A 20547-nucleotide genomic window follows, 5' to 3' on the forward strand; every position below is an offset into this window, starting at 1 on the left:
CTCATCTACTTTTGGTGTCTACCTGATTCACCCAACTCTTATCTCTCTCTCCAAGAAGCTGTAGCATGTGCAGTGGCTATACCCAAGCCAACCATCTTGGCAGACGGGCCAAAAAGGTTGAGGGTAACTGAGGGGTTTCAAACCCTCAGTGAGTTAGTAGGGCATCTACACCAAGCATGTGAAAACTGCCCCTGCTGGAATAAGCTGATAAGAACAATTTGTTCCAACAGCCATGAAAGCAGCTGAAGAAAGCTCTGTGAAGCGCTTAGAGCTTAATTTTACATCAAGGATGCCAAGGTCATCCACTGCATCTCAGGCTATCACCAGTTGTCTTGACTTTGTCTTTCTACTGGACTCTGATGACTCTGGAAGAGGTAGTGAGGCTGCCAACTTGGCACAACTGTCTCACTTAAATCCAGTTTGTGCACGAATCAAAAGACATCACCCATACCATTTTACCAATCTCAAAGTCCTGTGGTGACAGGTAAATGATGGAGTAGCAGGTATGGATACATTGAGAGCTGTAGTCACAACCCCGCACACAGGTGGCCCAGGCCATAGAGTCTTCTCACTGAACTGAAGCAGCAGTAGGATTTGGCTGCTGCTGGGTGTGTGAATAGCTGCTCACCTCCTGGGGGGAAGAAGGGGCTAGAAAAGGTGGCCTAAAAATTGTCTGCTTCACTCAACCCTGGCCTGCTTACTGTAGCAGACAGGGTTCCTACCCTGTGGTTGAAACAAAAAAAATCTGCAAAGACTTTTCCTAAGATGATTCCATTCACCCTCTGTACCTGGAATTTGTGCATGTTTATGGACAACATGAAATCCAATAGACCAGAAAGACAAACAGTTCTTGTTGTGAGAGAAGTCAGCAGGTATTTCACCCAAATAGCAGACTTGAATGAAATAAGACTGGCAAATGAAGGCCAGCTTACCAAAGTTGGAGCTGGATACGTGTTTTTTTGGAGTAGCCACAATGAAAGGGAGTACCATGAAACTGGTGTAGGTGTCACAATCAAAATTAACCTAGTTAGCAAGCTTGTATGCCTACCAAAAACAGTGAATGACAAACTCATGACATTGTGATTGCCACTGTCAGGGAAGCACCATCAGCTAGTATGCTCTCACTATGACAAATCTTAATGAGATCAAAGAAGACCTGGAGACCCTCATGATCAATGTGCCAAAAGGGGACAAGATTATGATTCTGGGTGACTTTAATGCTAGAGTAGGCACAGACTACCAGACTTGGCAGGGAGTGCTTGGGAGGAATGGAATTGGAAACAGCAACAGCAGTGGTCACTTACTACTGAAGAATTGTGCCTCTCCTGACCTCATCCCAACACTGTCTTTCATTTATCTAAAAACAATAAAACTTCGAGGGTGCACCCTCATAGCAAACACCGGCATTTAATAGACTATGTTGTTGTAAAGAGAAGACACAGACAGGATGTGAGAGTAACAAAGACAATGTGTGGTGGTACAGAGTGTTGGACTGATGATCATAGACTTATATTTTCCAAGTTAAATATTCATATTCAACAAAAGTGGTAGCCTCAAGTCAAGAAGACTTAATGTCAACAGATTAAAGAGCTTCTCTAAGGAGGGACAGCTAAGCCAACACACAGTTGGCAACAATGGAAAAAAAAGGAGTGGGCAGATTTCAGAGACTTGGTATATAGTACTGCATTTACTCATCTGAGTCAGAATATTCATAAATATCGAAACTGGTTTAAAGAAAATAATGGTGAAATTCAGAAGCTTCTAAATGAAAAATGAGAACTCTACAGGATTTACCAGCAGGATACATCATCCATCTCTAAGAAGGTAACATTTAACTCCCTTGAATATAAAGTGCAAGTGAAACTTAGAGAGATTGTAGGATTCTTGACTCAGTAAGAAAGCAAGTGAAATCCAATTTTACGCTGATAGTGACAATCCAAAGTGCTTTTTATGATGCCCTGAAGGGTATTTGTGAGATGCAGACCTATGGTGCATCTCAGCTACTGAGTGTTGATGGAGTCACATTGATAAGTGATAAGTACATGACGCCAGAAAGATGGGCTGAATACTTCCATAGTGTTCTCAACAGACCATCATCAATCAAGGCTGAAGCCACTGACTGTTTACTTCTCTAGTTGAATTTCCAACTGAAGAAGAGGTTATGAACGTCATTGGACTCCTTTCATATGGCCAAGTGCCTCATACTGATTCTATTCCAGCTGAGATTTACAAAGCAGGGAGTCCACTGCTCATACAAAAGCTGACTGAAATTTTCTAGGTTGTATGGCAAGAAGAGGTTATCCTCCAGGAGTTCAAGGATGCCTCCATTGTCCGTCTCTATAAAGGTAAAGGAAATAGATTGTCCTGTGACAATCACAGGGTGGTCTCTCTCTTAGCTGATAAGATTCTTGCCAGAGTACTTCTTAACAGACTGATCCTTCACTTGGAAGATAGTCATCTACCTGAGAGCCAGTGCGGCTTCAGAAAGGGCTGAGGAATGGTAGATATGGTGTTTGCTGCTGGACAACTCCAGGAGAAATGACAGGAGTAGAACAGAGGTCTGTTTACAATGTTCATTGATCTGACCAGAGCCTTTGATACTGTCAGTCATGATGGTTTTATGGGAAATCATGTCAAAATATGGTTGCCTGGATAAATTCTTCCATACTGTATGTCAATTTCATGACAACATGCTTGCCTGGGTTCTGGATAATGGACAATGCTCTTATGCTTTCCTAGTTACCAGTGGAGTGAAGCAAGGCTGTGTGCTTGCTCCCATGCTTTTTAGCATGATGTTTTCAGCCATGTTGTCACATACCTTCAACAAGGATGAAAATGGCATCAAGGTCAGCTGATGGTAAGTTATTTAACTCGAAAAGGCTACAAAAGCCAAGACTAAAGTGGAGGGAGATTTGGTGCATACATTTTTTGTTCACAGATGATTGTGCATTCAATGCACCTTCTGAGACTGTGATGCAACAGAGTATGGATTGATTCTCTGCTGCTTGTGCTAACTGTGACCTAACAATTTAGACCATGAAAACCAGGTTCTCCACTAGCTAGCGCCATGCCATCCATACATGGAATCATCAGTTACAGCAAATAGAGAAATTTTGAGTACTGTGGATAAGTTCATTCATCTTGGCAGCATACTTTCCAGGGATATACACACAGATGACACATTGTCAGAGATAGCTGAGTGTGTGGGAGGCTCCAAAGGAAAGTTTGTGGGAGAGAAGAGGTATTAGACTGCATGCCAAACTGAAGATCTACAGTCATTGTGCTGACCTCATTGTTGTACATGTTGTATGTAAAACCTGGACGGTCTACCAGTGCCAAACCAGGAAATTGAATTGCTTCCATTTGAATTGTCTTAAGATTCTGCGGATCACCTGGCAAGATAAGGTACCAGGCACTGAGGTACTTTCTTGAGTTGAACTGCCAAGCATTAGAACTCTATTGCAAAGAGCACAACTTTGATGGGCTGGACATGTTATTTGAATGTCGAATATAAGTTTGCCTAAAAGACTATTTCATGGAGAACTCACATAAGGAAGCACTCACATGAAGGTCAGAAGTGACACAAGGACACTCTCAAGGTCTCTCTGAAGGGCTTTGGAATTGATCGCATGACAGGGGAGACAATGGCAAAGAATCACCCACCATGGTGTGCCTACATCAAAGAAGGTGCTGTGCTCTATAAGCAAAGCCGAATTATAGTAGCTCAAAAGAAATGTGAGATGTGCAAATTTAGAAACATCTTCATTCCAAATGTTCATATGGACTGAGTCCAACAACCTGTGGTAGAGCTTTCCGAGCTTGATCCTTCTGATCATCACAGTCAGACACACTGAACCTTGACTCCAACATAGTGATGCCATTTTTGTGCTCTTCGACAATGAAGAACAACAACCAACCAACTCCCATGATCTCATTTGATCTTTACAGCAACCTTTTAGTGGTAGTACTATAGGTATTGTTGTCCCCTTTTCCTAGAGGGGTAAACTGAAATGCACAGATCCCAAGTCAACTTCTCTTTGGTGGTAAAACTAGTAGGTGGCAGAGGTGGGATTAAAATCCAAGAATCTCTTGAGTCTAGGTCCAGCATTCTTTCTACTATATAATGTTTCCTATTCTTTAAAGGGAAATGTGTAATTTGTACTTTCAATCCCTTAAAACTATAGTTTAAACCAGGCATGGTCTCATAGGATAACACCAGATTTTGGGAACAAATGATTCTCTTTTTTTTCAGTGAGTTGAAGGAGAAAATGATGGGTAATGTGTCATTGGAGCAATGTTGTCTGTTATAAGGATCTATGGTTTCTGGATTTATGATTTCTTCGCTGTGGAAAATTCAAAATTAATTGATAAGTTCCAGGGAGTTACCTAGGACATACAGAGTTTAAATGACTTCCCTAGGATCATACCAATCTGCTATATAGTTTTCCTTTAAAACTTTCTCTTTCTGCCTTCATTTTTGTCTCTATCTCTGTTTCTCCATTTCTTACTAAAAGGATGTTGAAATTTTCTTTTTATGTTGCTTGTGGGGTTGGAAATGAATAAAAATGCACAATTCCGAGTTATTAGAGTTTATATAACAATCCCAGGAAGTTTTGCAACAATAACAGTTACAAAACTGGTGAAGTTAATCAAATTAATGTCTTACTTGATAACTTTATTCACTGAAATAACCAACTACTTTACTGAATCATTCCAAATGACAGTAGATAGAGTCATACCTGTCAAAAATATCTCAAAACCTGGAAATAATATGGAGTAGCATACACAATTCTTTTTGTAGCTATCACATAAAAGAGATGGGGTAGTAGATAGCCAAATTTGGAGTCAGGAAGGATTTTAGGTCCCACCTTTGACCTGTACTTGGTACAACCCTAGGCAAATCATTTAACCTCTCACTGCCCCTGGAAAGTGTTCAAGGCTATATGTTGCATAATAATTGCTGTTCTGCATTGGTAGAGGGAATTTCCTTACCGAGTATCTCCCTTTGCCAATGAAATCACAGGTCTAGACCAAAACATATAAATATAAATAAAATGTGTGTGCGTGCATGCGTGTGTGTGTGTGTGTGTGTGTGTGTGTGTGTGTGTGTGTGTAAGCGGCTAGGTGGCTTTGTGGATAGAGTGCTGGCCTGGAGTCAGGAAGACCTGAGTTCAAATATGGCCTCAGACTCTTAATAACTGTGTGACTCTGGGCGAATCACTTAACTTCCCTTTGCTTTAATCCATTGGAGAAGGAAATGACAAAACACTCTGATATCTTTGCCAAGAAAACCCCAACGACAGTATGGTCCCCGGAGTTACAAAGAGTTGGATACAACTGAAATACAACAACAATATGCATATATAAGTGCACATATACAAGTATATACACATAAAGACATACATACATGTGTGTATACACATCTGTATATATGGAAAATATGTATGCCATAAAGGTAGACACTTCATATATAACATATATCTATCTCTTTATAACATATTTATGTATGTGCATGAGTATAAATAAATTATAAGCACATATTTATATAAATTATAAATATAGCAATATAATACATATGCAGTGTACATATGCATATATGTATATATAAATGTATATGTACTATTCACCCATCTCAGTGACAATATTGTTATGTTAAATAGGCTTCTTACCAGGTAGCATAGGCCAAAAAAGACTGACAAAGGAAATCTCTTTCCATTTATAAAAATCTAAATCGTCAAATATTTATATAAATGAATGAGCCACATCCAAATAATCTAAGAAAATAAATAATAATAAATCAATTCTTTATTTTATATGTTAAATTATGTTTATGTCTTGGCTGGCAACATCATGACACAATAATGATAGCTAATAGAATTGAGGATTGAGCAAGCATATTCACATCTCTTTATCTGACTTAAAAGATTTATAGCCCTAGAGACAAAAATGAGAAATTCCATCCCCAGCAATGAAACTCTCATGAACAGACTTTATTTCTCACCTTGATTTTTCAAATGAATTTAATGTGCATCAGATTCTGCCACTGATTTTCTGAATAATGCATTAGAAGTACACTTGTACCATTAACATGTGCTAAGATGAAGTACTGTGAGATAGGAGGGAGAATAATGATCTATTACATAAAACAGCAATTCTTCTGAGAATGATTCAGCACACAAGTTAGTCTGATTACAGTATAATAGAATCAACTACTTCAAAATAAGAGAATGCATATTTACAGTAATGATGTTTATGCAAGTTGTCTGCCTGCAAATCATGATTAGCAAGCATAAATACATTTCCTGAGTAAAGAAAATGGTATAGATCATTCCAAAGAAAATACTTCTTTCAACATACTATTATAATAATCATAAAATTCAATTTTTCTTCTTCCAGCACATTAATAAAAAAAATGAAACACAGGGAAATCCTGAACAACAAAAGAGATAACATCTAGTATGTAAATTGGGTGTTCATTTAATGTTCAAGAATTATAAATTATAAAATGGAACCAGAATCAAACATATGTTTAATGCCGAGCTGTACAATAAACAGAATACAAGTAAACCAAGAAATTAATTTTGAAATGCAGTGTCATAAACTGATTTTTGTTCAACTTTATTATGTATTATTTTTATTAAGTTCATTGATAAATTTCCTCATTTATCTGGCATCATTGGAGAATGATATATTTGACATAAGGCGATCATTCAGACACTTGAAGCATACCTTTTCAAGTACTAATGCTTCCTTTGATTTGGTCATTTTAATTGGAATATTTGTAAAAATGTAAGCCTGAGGGGCTGGGAGGACAGTATTGCCCTCTACAGTAATGGGGAAGGTAGGAGGTGAGGAAGATTTAGGGGGAAAGATAATGAGCTCTCTTTTGAACATGTTTAGCTTAAGATATCGACTGTATATCAAATTTGAAATATCTGAAAGGCAGTTAGAGATGTGAGATTGTAGGTCTGCAGGGAATTTGAGGAAGGATAGGCAGGTTTGCGAGTCATCAGCATAGAGACGGTAATTAAATCCATTTGAGCTGATGAGATCACCAAGGCAAGTAGTATAGATAGAGAAGAGAAGAGGGCTCCGGACAGAACCCTGAGGGATACTTATGGTTAGATTATGGCAGGAGGCAATGATGACTGAGAAGGAATAAGCAGGGAAATCACTATTGGGGGCTCATAAACATGAAGAGAGAAAGACAAACAAAACAGCATATGGAGATACCTGGTTCCAAGTAGTTGTGGAAACTGAGGAAGATAAGAACTGAGTAGAGCTGTAGATTCAAAGAGTAGGCAATAGATAATGGCAAGAGCAGGTTTTGAGCAATGAGATCAAAACTGCAACCTTACCCCGGGATGCCAAAGCTGTGAGACTTTGAAGAACTTATTAACCCCACTACTCTGGGGACAGGAGGATATGGGACTGTATTTGCTTAGGAATCTGTGTGATTGCTTACTTTACACTATTATGTTTAGGTTCTAACTGAGTTTTCTGTTGGTTTGCTATTTTCTTTTGCCTGGGTTTTATTAGTATGGTGGGCATCTGAGGGACCTTAGAAGTTCCCAGTTTACAACTGATAAGACAATTGAAGTATTACCAGCTAAAGTACATACTCTCACAATATGAACCTTAACTGATATTAATCTATAAATGAGTAGGTTATGAGATACATATCAGTAGATGGAAGAAGACATAGAAGACAGTTTATGAAATTTGTGGAGAGTTTGGAAGGTAATAGACTATATGAGGTAATAGACTATATTTGATAGAATTAGCACTTAAAATGATTTCAACAAGCTAGAAAAATGGGGAAAACTACAATAGGATGAAATTGAATAGGTAAAAATGTAAAGTTCCACACTTTGGTTAAAAAATACAAAAGTAAGATTGTAGGAAATATAGTTTAACAAAGATTAATGTAGAAAAGACCTAAAGGATTATTCGTTGACTGCTAACATAATATGAGTCAATCAATAATCAATGAGCCTTTTAAAAGTACCTACTAACTGCTAGGCACTGTATGAAGTGTTGGGGATACAAAGCAAATAGGTATTTACTCTCAAAAGGGCTTACATTCTATCAGGAGAGACAAACATATACAGATATTGGTATAGACAAAATAGATACCAAATAATTACAAAGTAATTTTTTGGGGGGAAGGTACTTAACATCTATTGAGGATCAGGAAAGACCTTGTGAAGAGGAGCTAAGTCTAGAGGTATTTTACTAGGGATTCTAAAAGGTGGATATGAGGAGGTTGTCAGTCAACAAGCATTTATTAAGCACCTACTATGTGTTAGGCACTGTGCTAAGCATAGGGGATACAAAAAGAGGTTTCAAAAAATCCCAGTTCTCCTTGGTCTTAAGGAGCTGACAGTCTATTCATTGCAGACATGGGGCACATTCAGTGCAAAGGCAAAGGACATAAAATCAATATTGTTATGTGGTTGTCAAAAGGCTTAGGGAATATAAGGCTGCATGAATAGAATATAAAATCTAGATTCACAGAAGTAATAGATTTACTGTGAGGTACTAGTGAGAGAATAGAGGGAATTAGGACAATAAGTGGTTAATTGTGGGAATTGAGTGAATCATACTGACTCACTCTTGTGACTAAATTCTGGATCTAGCTCAGTTCTCTTTCTATTCAATTATAAGTCTAGTCCAGTTTCTGTCTCAAGAGAATACTTTATTCAATTGTGGAAATTGGGAAAAAAAACCTTATTGCATTGTTTGAACCTAGCCCTGTATAGGTGGGAAGCTAGACCTGGTCCCTCTATCTGCTGCTTAGGGACCCTTAACTAAAGACCTAGGTTATGCTGACCAGAAACCCAGTCAGATCCCAAAACTGATGCAAGGAGTTTTTTCACGACTGAACATCTCAAGTAACCCATATATCTTATCTGAAAAATAGTCCCATGCTGATCAGTAAGTTATTATCTCTGTCCACATATTTATGTAAATATATACATATATGTATGTATATACATACACACATACATACATACACTTCCCCCCATTTATATGTATTTATGTATATATATATGTGTGTGTGTATATATGTGTGTGTGTGTGTGTATGTATGTATATATATATATATACACACACACATATATACATACACTTGGGAGAGAGAAAGAGAGAGAGAGAGAAGGTAGCTTTAAAGATCTATTCCCAGAGGGGAGGGCTGTAACAGCAAGCACCCTGGCACATAAAGGATGGCCTGCTGGCACAGGTTCTTTGATCTGCTTTTCTAAAGGAAAGCAGTTTTTAAAGGGTCAACAATCTTACTTTAATTACATTCACTAGGTTCAGGGGAAAGGTCAGCACCATGAATGTGGAAAAAATACAAGCAGAGAAATTAGCACAGAGATCAATAGACAAGGCTCTAGCTGTCTGAACAAAGTAATACAACCACCTACATACACCACTGGATCAGGAGAGCATCACACATCTGAGTAGTTGGGGGGCTCTTAACAAAATGGCTACTCAGAATCCTGTCCAGGGAATCAAAAGGTCCTTCTCAAGAGCAAGCCCCCAAAGCAAAATATCAACCTCAGAATATATATATACATTTTTGGCTAACGGTCATCACAGCCTTCATGACTAAGAGCCTAATTATATTAGTACCAAAAAGTGTGAAAGCCTTCCTACAAGCAAGCCTCCCAGTAAGTAAGCTCCTCTTTAGTCAAGTTCCTCCCCCAATGGGCTATATGTAACTCAGGATGTGTCACAGCTGTGACTGAACACATGTGGTCACATAGGGCTATTAATGGATGGGGAAGATCTTCATATTCCACTAACATTACAAGGGCCTATGTAGGGCAAAGGATTAGGAAAGATATCTAAGTCAGTAACTATAGGTCCAGGTGTGTGTCTGTCAGTTTGGCTCAGCCAAAAATGGGAAGATGGTGGGGCAGATCTGTCTAGGAGAGCTCAAGTTAGTCTAGAGAGAGCAGCCCTTGAAGCAGGAGGTCCTTGGCTCAGGGCTGGAGGTGGGCGTTGCGAGGAGGTCGCCCAGCTGAATTAAAGTTTCTCTTGTGTTGGTGGAGGAGACAACTCTTCCTTCTGGGACTGAATGGGATTAAAGAAGTAGTTTGTAAAATCTCCTTTTGGGGTATGAGACAACAGAAATGGTGAAGCCAGAAAGCCAGAAACATGGAAACTTTTGGAGTTTCTGCCAAGAAACCCAGAGTGGGAAGATTCCCCCAAGAGAATGTGGAGGTAGACTGAGGCCTGAAGCCCTGGGGCGGTAGCTTTAGCGCCCAAGAAGGGAAGAGTAGTTAATTTCTTATGGAAAGTTTGGAGGGATAGGATAAACATTCTTGTTGTTTGAAGGCAGGAGGCAATATATGACACATTCTTGTTGTTTGAAGGCAGGAGGCAATATATGGCTTAATGGGGGCACCTTTGGAGTCAAGAAGACCTGGGTTCAAGTCCTGTCTCTGACTGACATTAGCTGTGTGACCAAATCACTTTATCCTCTCAGTGTTCCAGTACCTGTATTGGTAGAGGCTCCCTTCATGAATAAAATTAACATGTTTGGGCAAAAAAAAAAAATGTCAGTTACCTATACTAGATGCTGGGTATAGAAATTTAAAAAATCATGTAATACCTCTTCTTAAGGAGCATACTTCTCCTTGTGGGAGCATAGGAGTTGAAAAGGAGCAGCACTAACATCTGGGGGAACCAAGAAAAGCCTTGGGTAGGCCCTGGCACCTGAGCTGTGTTGTGAAGGAAGTTCAGAATTCTATGAGGCAGCAGTGAAGGAAGAGTGCATGTAATACTTGAGGAAACTTCAGCGCAAGTGGGAGCCTGCACCCACTTCTAGGACAAATGTGAGACCTAGCAGTCCCTACCTTCCAAGGCTTCACCCAGACCACTGACGTAGACATAATTTCACTAATCAACTGGCCCTTCCTTTACAAGTTTAGGAATCATTTCCCAAATTTGTACCATTTCTGTCATTGAAGCATTTTCTTGCTTATATGCGAAGGATGTAGTTTTATTTCAAAACTATTTTATCTCATGGAAGTAATTTACTTTAATATTTCATGGATTAATTGGTTATTTCATTGTGAAGCTTCCTTTACTGATTCAAATCAAACCCTCCTTTCATCCCTCCCCCAGCCTTAAGGGAGTCAGATTTTAAGGGCTGTGACCACAAAATTCCTCATCCTGATGCCAAACTGGTGATGAACCTCTTGAATGTAACAAGGCTGATCCTTGAATGGCAGCTGCAGTTTATAACACTGAGCCTGTGCCCAAAACCTTTTTAGTTGTTAGATAGTTTGTATTTAGTCGCATACCCTTCAAGAAATACACAGGATGACAGAATGAGGGGAAACTTCAGAATCTAGTTCACACCATAGGGTAAGAGACTAGAACTATTATTTCTTGAGCATAGAGAACTCCTAGTTAATTCAAAGCAGCAAACATTTATTAAGTACCTACTATGGGTCTTGTACTGTGCTAAGGTTTGGGGCAGGGGTGGGGAACCTGAGACCTCGAGGCCACATGTGACCCTCTAGATCCTGAAGTATGGCCCTTTGACTGAATCCAAACTTCACAGAACAAATCCTCTTGATAAAAGGATTTGTTCCGTAGAACTTGGACTCAGTCACAAGGCCACACCCAAAGACCTAGAAGGCCACATGTGGCCTCAAGGCCATAGGTTCCCCACCCCTGCTCTGGGGGATTCAATGGAAGGCAAAAATAATTCTCTCTCCATAAGGAGCTCACAGTCTAGTGGGGAAGACAACATGCAAACAACTCTGTACAAATGCTCTATGCAGGACAACCTGAAGGGACTAAGCGGGGCAAGGCACTAGAATTAAGGGGGACTGAATTGCCTAGAACTCTGAGAGGTTAATGATCTGCCCACAGTCACATAGCCAATATGTATCAGAGATAGGATTAGAACTCAGGTCTTTCTGGCTTCAAGGCTGGCTGTCTATCCAGTATACCCTGCTGTCTCTGTCTACACTGTACTAGAACAAGTTGTTGTTCAGTTGTTTTGGTTGTATCTGATTCTTTGTGACCCCACTTGGGATATTCTTAGCAAAAATACTAGAGTAGTTTGCCACTTTCTTCTCCAGTTCATTTTACAGATGAGGAAACTGAGGCCAACAGGATTAAGTGACTTTCCCAGGGTCACACAGCTAGTAAGTATCTATGGCTGGATTTGAATTAGGGTCTTTCTGACCCCAGGCTTGAAAGTCTATCCACTGTGCCACTTAGCTGCCTGCTGGAACAAGAATCCCCTCTAAAACAAACTGGACAAAATGGTTAATCCAGCCTTTGCTACAAGACTTCTAGTGATGGAAAAACTACTACCTCCCAAAGCATCTCCTTCAACTTTTGAAATAGTAATCATCAAGAAGTTACTCCTGACATCAAGCCTGTATCTGCTTCCTTGCCACTTGTATCCATTGTTGCTAGTTTTACTCTCTAGGGTCAAGCAGAAAAAGTCTACATGATAGACCTTCATATATTTAAAAACAACAATCATGAGCCCATTATCAGGGGTGTGGAACCTGTGGCCCTGAGGCCACAAGTGGCCTTCTAGGTCCTTGGGTATGGCCTTTTGAGTACAAGTTTTACAGAACAAATCCTTTTATCCGGGGGACTTGTTCTGTGAAATTTGGATTCAGTCAAAGGGACACACTTGAGAACCTAGAGGCCACATGTGGCCTTGAAGCCACAGGCTCCCCACCCCTGCTAGGTCTTCTCTTCTTTGGGCTAAACTTTTATTGATGCTGATCTAGAATGATCTCAAGCCCTTTAAATATGTTAGTTGCCCTCAGTCTAGCTGTCCTTCCTAAAAAAAAAAAAAAATGCTGTCTAGAACTGAGCACAAGATTACAGACAGGGTTCAATAAATGCAGAGTACAGTAGAATTATTATCTCATTAGTCCTAGACACTTTTCTCTTAATTCTTAATTTCTCTTAATTCACCACAAGATCATGGTTTTTGGGTTGCCATATCATATAAAATCACAGAATTTAACAGTTGGAAAATACTTCATTTTCACTTAAGTCTAATTCACACCTGAGAAATAATTCCCTTGTACAATGTACTGGACAAATGGTCATACAGCCTTTGCTTGAAGATCTCCAATGAGGGGAAACCCACTGTTTTCTGAAGCAGCACATTTCATTTCCAATAGTTCTAGCTGTTAGGACAATTTTCTTTCCATTAAACCCTACTCATTACCTTTGCTACATGCCTCTATTATTCCTGGATATGCTTTCTGAGGCCAAGCAGAATAAAGATAATTTCTCTTCCCTGGGAAGACTCTTGAAATAGTTGAAGAAAGCTCTCCTATTGCCCCTGAGTCTTCTCTCTAGGTTAGACACTTCCATTTTCTCAGACCTCATATGTCATGAAATTGAGGCACTTTACCTTGCTGGTTGCCTTCCTCTGACTTATAGCCAGCTCAACAATGTCTTCCCTACAGTGGGACACCCAGAACTGAGATTGACACTCCAGGTGTGATCTGACCAAAGTAGAGAGTGGTAGAACAATTGCCTTCTTATTCCTGGAAACTGCTTTCTTCTTAATATATCCTAAAATCACATTAACTTTCTTGGCTGCCATGTAATTGTGGAAACCTTATCCTCCTGAGATCTCATCATCTTTGGCATTTTGCTTCATCACCACCTTTTGTCCCCATGATATAGCTTCTTGGAGCCACAGGTAAGAGTTGAGTGAAGGTAGACACCAAAGGTGTATGAGCTGTTCTGAAAAGGGCTTAGCAAGCCCTCATACACAGGCAAGTCCTCTCTGAATGCCCCATACACCCCTCAAAGCCTCAAGTCTATTGACAAATTAGGAGGATGTCTACCCCAAGCATGTGAAGACTTTTCCTGTTGGAATGGACAGATGAGAGCAATTTCTTCCAATGGCCATGAAGCTGGCCGATACAGGCACTGTGGAGAGCTGAAAGCTTGCTTGGTCAGGTATCGAGAACATCAAAGTCATCACATTGCCAGCCACTTTGACTTTGTCTTGTCCACTGGACTTGGATGACTCAGGAAGAGAGAGTGAGGCTGATGACTTTGTGCTACTCTGCCTTCCTTAAATCCAATTCCTGAACAGCTCCCCCAAACCTTGATGTCTTTGTGAAGTGAAACCAGCATTTTTCTTGTTCCCTTTAGGATTGTGCAAGTGAATCTCTTCATGGGCCACATTGAGGTCCCCCAGAGCACAAATGACCTTTTTTTGGCACTTAGCCCCTTCTAAAACTTGTGAAATGTTTCATCTCATCATTGTGGATATTCCAGCTGAACCAGCCCCAATCCTGTATTGGGCATGTATGCTGTCACCAGCAAAAATGCTTGAAACTCAGCCACTATCACCCAGCCCTTCTGATCATGCCGCTCTTTACCAATGCCAAGTGGGCACTAGTGGGAAAGAAGACTGATGCTATTGTATCTTTCTTTATCATTGGGTGAGGACCAGTACTGGTAGGTAAGTCCGGGTGGGTCCTGAAGCTCAGATGGCAGCTTATTCTATGAACATTTGGTCTCTTGGAGGCAAAGCACATCAGGGGCTTCTTTATCCTATCCTGACCCTATTTCTTGATCCAGGCCTGGAGCCCATTCACCTTCCAGGAGCACATCTTGAGTGGAGTAGTTTTGCCACTAGGTGAGGTTTGCTGGTTTGGAGTGGGGTGGTGGTCCTCAAATGAAGCAGATCCTTTCCCTGCTGCCTCTTTCTCTTTTGCACACTTTTTTATCCTTCATCCCTTGCTTTGGCATCCTTCTCACCCAGAACAGCACCCCTTGGTCAAGCCCCCAGCCCAAACAGCAGAATCCTGGCCCTGTGGACACCTTGTAAACCTTTTGGAACCACCTGCTCAACCCAGTGGGAGATTCTTGTCAACTGCTGCTTTAAAGTATTGCCTAAAGCCAGGAGTGCTAGGTATCTACCCTGAGACAGACTCTGCTTTTTTTCATATAGCTTTTAAAAGCTGCCTTTTTATTGTCCTTATCATTCCTCATTCACCTTTGCTCATTCTGAATCTTCACCATCCACCTTGCTTATTTACATTGGAAAAGAATGAATGCTTCTAAGTGAGGAAAAAGAAATTGAGGAGATTTTAATTTCATCTATCCATTAACTTAGCCTCATTGTAAATACTGTCATCATTCAGAATTTCTCTTCTAAGGTGCAATTTTGATAACTCCAAGGTTTCAAACTTTGTAGTTCTCCTTTCTGACTTCATGCTCCTATCCATCCCTATCCTTTATTTACACCAAACCTAGTTTGCCTTCACTGAGACTTTTAGTCATCTGATTCTTTCTTTATTCATAAGGCCTGTCCTATCTTACCTTGCCTTCTTACTCACTTATGTGTACTACTTGGTGGTGTAATGGATAGAGTGTTGGAATTGTTGGCAAGAAGACCTAAGTTCAAATCCTGCCTCTCACACGCTTACTAGCTGTGTGACTTCAGACAAGTAACTTGGCCTTTCTGGATCTCAGCTTATTCATCTCTAAAAGGAAGGATTGGATCTGAAGGCTTCTAAGTTCCCTTCTAGCTATAGAGCTATGATCCTATGATAAGAGGGTCAGTCGTTTTAACTATGGTCTTGCTTGCCCACAACCACTTGCCCTTACCTTCTACCTTTCCTGCCAGTTCTCAACTTGGGTAAACCTCACCATCCATTATTTTTGGTCTCTATACTTTTTGGCTTACCAACCATTTCTAGGGAAAGTTATGTGTTGACTGGTTGCATTTGAAATCTCTACCATCTACCTAAGTTTAGCCGGGCCCTCGCTGCTGTTTGGCAAACCTTTTTTTAAAAATTGAGTCTTTTTTTACACTTTACTAAATACATCACAATAACTATTGAAAATCTTTTCCATTTTACTGAGAGACCCAACCCAACCCTGGCCTCACCATTCTTAGCAAAGACTGTTTATCTCCTAGTACCTAGCATATTGCTCTTTATTTAGTAGCAGCTTTATAAATGTTGAATGACTGAACAATCTCACCTTCTGCCTTGAAAAGATCAATCCATTGAAGCAGAGTGCCTTACACAATTGAACTTCTACTTTCCTCCTTTTCTACATCAAAAATTCTCCTTTCCTACCTTCTCTTCCCATTCTGTTTAAATGAAAAATAGGAACCTGGCTCTTTCCAAACTTAACGCCTTTGTTATCTGTCCTTTGTCTGATCCTCTATCACCTCCTCTTGGACCTTGCTTCTTCAATCTCTTTCTCTTATATTCTTAATCTTTCTTTTTCCACTGGCTTCTTCTCTGACATGCTCCCCTAGTCTAAAAACCCTTTACTTCAATCTGGCTATATTTTCAAGCTGCTGCCTTATTTCTTTACATGATTTCACTGTTAAACTTCTTGAATACTTTAATTCACTGATTTGCTTTCTTTACTTTCAATTCACACTTCAGTTTCTAGCAACTCAACTTCTTTTACCACTTTGCTGACATTGTTCTCTCTAAGGCCACCAATGCTCTTCTTTACCTAATCCAAAAACCTTTTCTCAGTTGTCATCTTTTTTTTTTATCTCTGTAGGAACTGACACCATTGACCAGTCCTTCTTTGAAACTTTTCTCCTTTGGCTTCCCTCATGATGTACTCTCCTGATTTTTCTTATACTTCTTTGACTAGTCTTCTTTGGGCTTCCATTAGATTGTTATCTCCTTGAGGGCAGGGATTCTCTTTTGTCCTTCTTTGAATCTTCAGCACTCATTACATTGCCTGGCACATAATACTTACATAATAAATTCTTATCACTAACTGGATTTTCTTACTCTTTTTATTCGCTAAATATAAGCATTCCCTAAGGCTATGTGTTCTTGGTCCATTTCTCATCTTTCTCTACTCACTCTCCTTTGTGATTGGTGTTAGTTCTATCATTTGTACTGTCAACTCTCAGATCTCTTTATCTGGATCTAACCTCTTTTCCCAGGCTCTAGATCCATATTTTCTTGTGCTTTCTGGTCATATTAATCTGCATACCCTTTTACAAGCTCAGCAAGTCCCAAACTAAATTTATTTTTGTTTCTGACCACTAAACAAACAAAAACCCAGCTCCTCTTTTTACTTTCCCATTTCTGTCAGTCATTGCCATCTTCCCAGTCACTTAGTTCCAAAACTCAGAGACAGCTTCACTTCTCACTAACTCTTGCTCCTTAACACCATCAGCTACCAATTCCAGCTCTGCAGTATGTTTCTCAGTTGTCTCTTTACCATTTCCATCACCCCTGATTTAGGCCCTTGTTAAACCTTACCTGGATAAAATAAGGCTACTAACTGATATCCATTCCCTTTCCTTCCTTTATCCCAACATGTCAAACATACCATTTGTTGCCCGTCTTCTTCTGAAAGCATAGCTTAGATCATGCCATTCTCTTCAAATCTTGAATGGTTCACCTTTGTCTCCTGGATAAGGGTGAGATTCCCTAATTTGACATTGGAGATCCTCTAAAATCTGGTCTCAACTCAACTTTCTAGCTTTACAAGCTCCTAATTCCTTTTATGTAACCTAAGCTTTGACTGAGTGGATTTATTTTCTTTTCACTGAATGGATAGAGGCAGCTGGTTCATGCAATGGGCTTGGAGTCAGGAAGACCTGAATTCAAATCTAGCCTCAGATATTTCCTAGCTATGTGACCCTGGCAAGTCACTTGGCCTCTGTTTTCCTCAATTTCTTCAACCGTAAAATGGGGATAATAGCACCAACCTTTAGGTATTGTTATGCAGATAAAATAAGATTTGTAAAACTCTTAGTACAGTCAGTGCCTGGCATGTTGTTTGTTGTCCTTCATTCTGAAAGAGGACCAAAATTACATCATTATGTTGGAGTCAAGGTACAGTGTCTCCAATTACGGCTGATCTGACAAATACAAGTTTGAAGGCTCTGACACAAGTTGGGCACAAATAGTCCACATGAACATTTGGAATGGAGATGTTTCTAAATTTATGCATCTCCTGTTTCTTTTGAGTTGCTGCAATTCTGCTTTGCTCAGAGAGCATAGTACTTTCTTTGATATAGGCACGCCATGCTGGGTGGTCCTTTGCCTGTGTCTCCCATGTCATTCCAAAGTTCTTGAGAGAGACCTTGAGACTGTCCTTGCATCACTTCTTCTCACTTCCATGTGAGTGCTTGCCCTGTGTGAGTTCTCCATAAAATAGTCTTATAGGCAAATGTACATTTGGCATTCAAACAAGGCCAGCCCATCCAAGTTGTGCTCTTTGCAGTAGAGTTTGAATGCATGGCAGTTTAGCTCGAGAAAGGACCTCAGTGTCTGGTACTTTATTTTGCCAGGTGAGCTTCAGGATCTTCCTAAAACAATTCAAATGGAAGTGGTTCAGTTTCCTGGCATGGTGCTGGTAGACTGTTCAGGTTTCACAAGCATACAAGGAGATCAACACAAGGGTTCTGCAGACCTTCAGCTTGGTAGACAGCCTAATACTTCTCTCCCCCATCTCTGATTTGAAACGAAGCCCTTTTTCCAGTGTATCTTGAGAGTAATTTTTCCCTCCTCTATATTTTTATAACTTATACCTCTCCCATAGTATCTATCCCTTCCTGCCTTGTATTATGTTTGTTTGTGAACATGTCTGATACCTCCCAGTAGATTGAGTCTTGAAGGCAGGGAGTATACTATGCTTTATTCATTTTTGGAACTATCTTAAATATCTACTATAATAAATTAAAAACAGAAAGTATTCAATAAATATTTGTTGCATTGATTTGAAGTCATGGATAAAATATTTATAAATATTCTTTTAGATTAATTTGGTAATGATATATGTAAAATGTGACTTTAAATAAAATAGAATAAAAATAAGATGTAATAATAGATTTCTACTTACAACTGTTAATACGTGTCTGTGATGAAATTGTGTCTTGAGTTCCTTTTTTCTTTCCTTTGCTTTGGGTCTTCCTATTTACAAAGTCATTTTCTTTTTGGTTGATTATTTTTAATAGTTTTCTCCTTTCCAATATTTGTGCCAAAATCCTCCTGTCTTTTATCGATAACTGAAAAAAAGTTTAATAATTTTATTCACATTAATGATTTTTGAAGCTATAGGGACATGAAAGTCTCTCTTTAATTGTAATATAAATGCTAATTTAATACAATAGCCTAAATTCATGTGTTTTTGCATGCCAGTATTATGGTTGGTATGGATTATTCCATGCCCCTTATTAATATAAAAGATTTATATTGTCATTACTGTGTCAAGCAATAAGACATCATCCTATAAATAAAGTATCAGAAGATTTAACTATAATTGATTCAACCACTTATGAGCTGTCATGGCAATACCTGTTGTGTAAGTTGAAGGAATTCAGATGTTGTAATATCATTGAGTGATATTGTTCCACGCAGTAAAAATAAAAAAATTAAATTGGATGGAAAACAGAGTCAACTACATAGTTAAAAACAAAATTTCCCCATTAAAAATCTTCCAAATCTGCTTCCATTCTAGAGATGCCCAGAAGTTTGAAGGAGTAAAAATAGAAGTAAGGAACCAGTGTTAAGACCCAAGACTCCCCCCATATGAGTACGAAGTTTGGTTAACAAGCAAGATAAACTAGAGATCTTAATATAAGGAGAAAGATTTGAATTTATTACACATCACTGAGATGTGGCAGGATGAGACTCAAGAATGGAACATGGCTCTGGAATGGTAGCCCTTATTCAAAAGAAACAAGATAGGCAGAAGGTGGAAGTGGTAAAATAGCTTATATAAGAAAATTCAGGAAAGAGTGGGGAAGCATTTGGTTCAAGTTCAGAGGGGGCAGAAATAGAATTGATATACTCATCAAAATATTTTACACATTGTTATTGTTTTTTCCTCCCTTTTTGAAGAGGACCAATGGCATGACAGGGCGATGTCTTGACTTGTGCATGAAATTTAAGTAAGGAAGAGTTGAACAAAGCTATCAGCCTCACTCTTATGTCCTGAGCCATTGAAATACAACAGCAAGACAAAAGTCAGGATCACTGGCAATGGCCTGGGATGTAATGGATGACCTTGGCAGTCTTCAATGTCTGATCAAGCTCTAAATGGTCCACAGTGCCTGCTTCGGCCATCTTCATGGCCATTGGAAGAAATGTTCTATTTACCCATTCCACTAGGGGAAGTCTTTGCATGCTTGGGATAGACATTCCCCTAACTCATTGATGGGTTTGAGACAGTTAGCTACCCTCAATCTAGTTTGACCCATCTGCCGAGACAATTTTACTGGGGTATGGCTACAGCTTTTTGGAGCCATGGTGAGAGTTGGGCGAAAGGTAGACACCCAAGGTGGATAAGCAGTCCTGAAAAGGGTTCAATAAGCCTTTACGCCAGAGGTTCTAGTTTTCTCTTAATATCTCATATGCCCCACATAAATCCCATACAGACCACATAGACAGAGGGGGAAGTAAATGGGGAATTTGGGGAACAGTTCACAAACCCGGTATGATTTCAAGATATAGTAATCATGAGGGACTTCAGTTTTTAAGTTATTTTTGCTAGAGTTCTCTATTGAAAAGAACGGCTCTTAATTTCTTG

General features: G+C 39.5%; 1 protein-coding gene and 1 pseudogene across 2 annotated transcripts in view; both read right to left on the minus strand.

Annotated features, from left to right (window-relative positions):
* The window catches only part of SEL1L2 (SEL1L2 adaptor subunit of ERAD E3 ligase), a 185121-nt gene that overhangs the window by 113643 nt on the left and 50931 nt on the right, over positions 1-20547 (minus strand). For both annotated transcript variants that reach the window (XM_036751561.1, XM_036751560.1), the window contains exon 3: positions 18859-19024. In XM_036751561.1, the coding sequence (XP_036607456.1) occupies positions 18859-19024 (166 nt within the window). The remainder of the gene's footprint in view (positions 1-18858; positions 19025-20547) is intronic.
* On the minus strand, positions 14090-17370 carry LOC118841263 (annotated as a pseudogene).

This window comes from Trichosurus vulpecula, chromosome 3, assembly GCF_011100635.1.
Source record: "Trichosurus vulpecula isolate mTriVul1 chromosome 3, mTriVul1.pri, whole genome shotgun sequence".
Taxonomy (NCBI): domain Eukaryota; kingdom Metazoa; phylum Chordata; class Mammalia; order Diprotodontia; family Phalangeridae; genus Trichosurus; species Trichosurus vulpecula.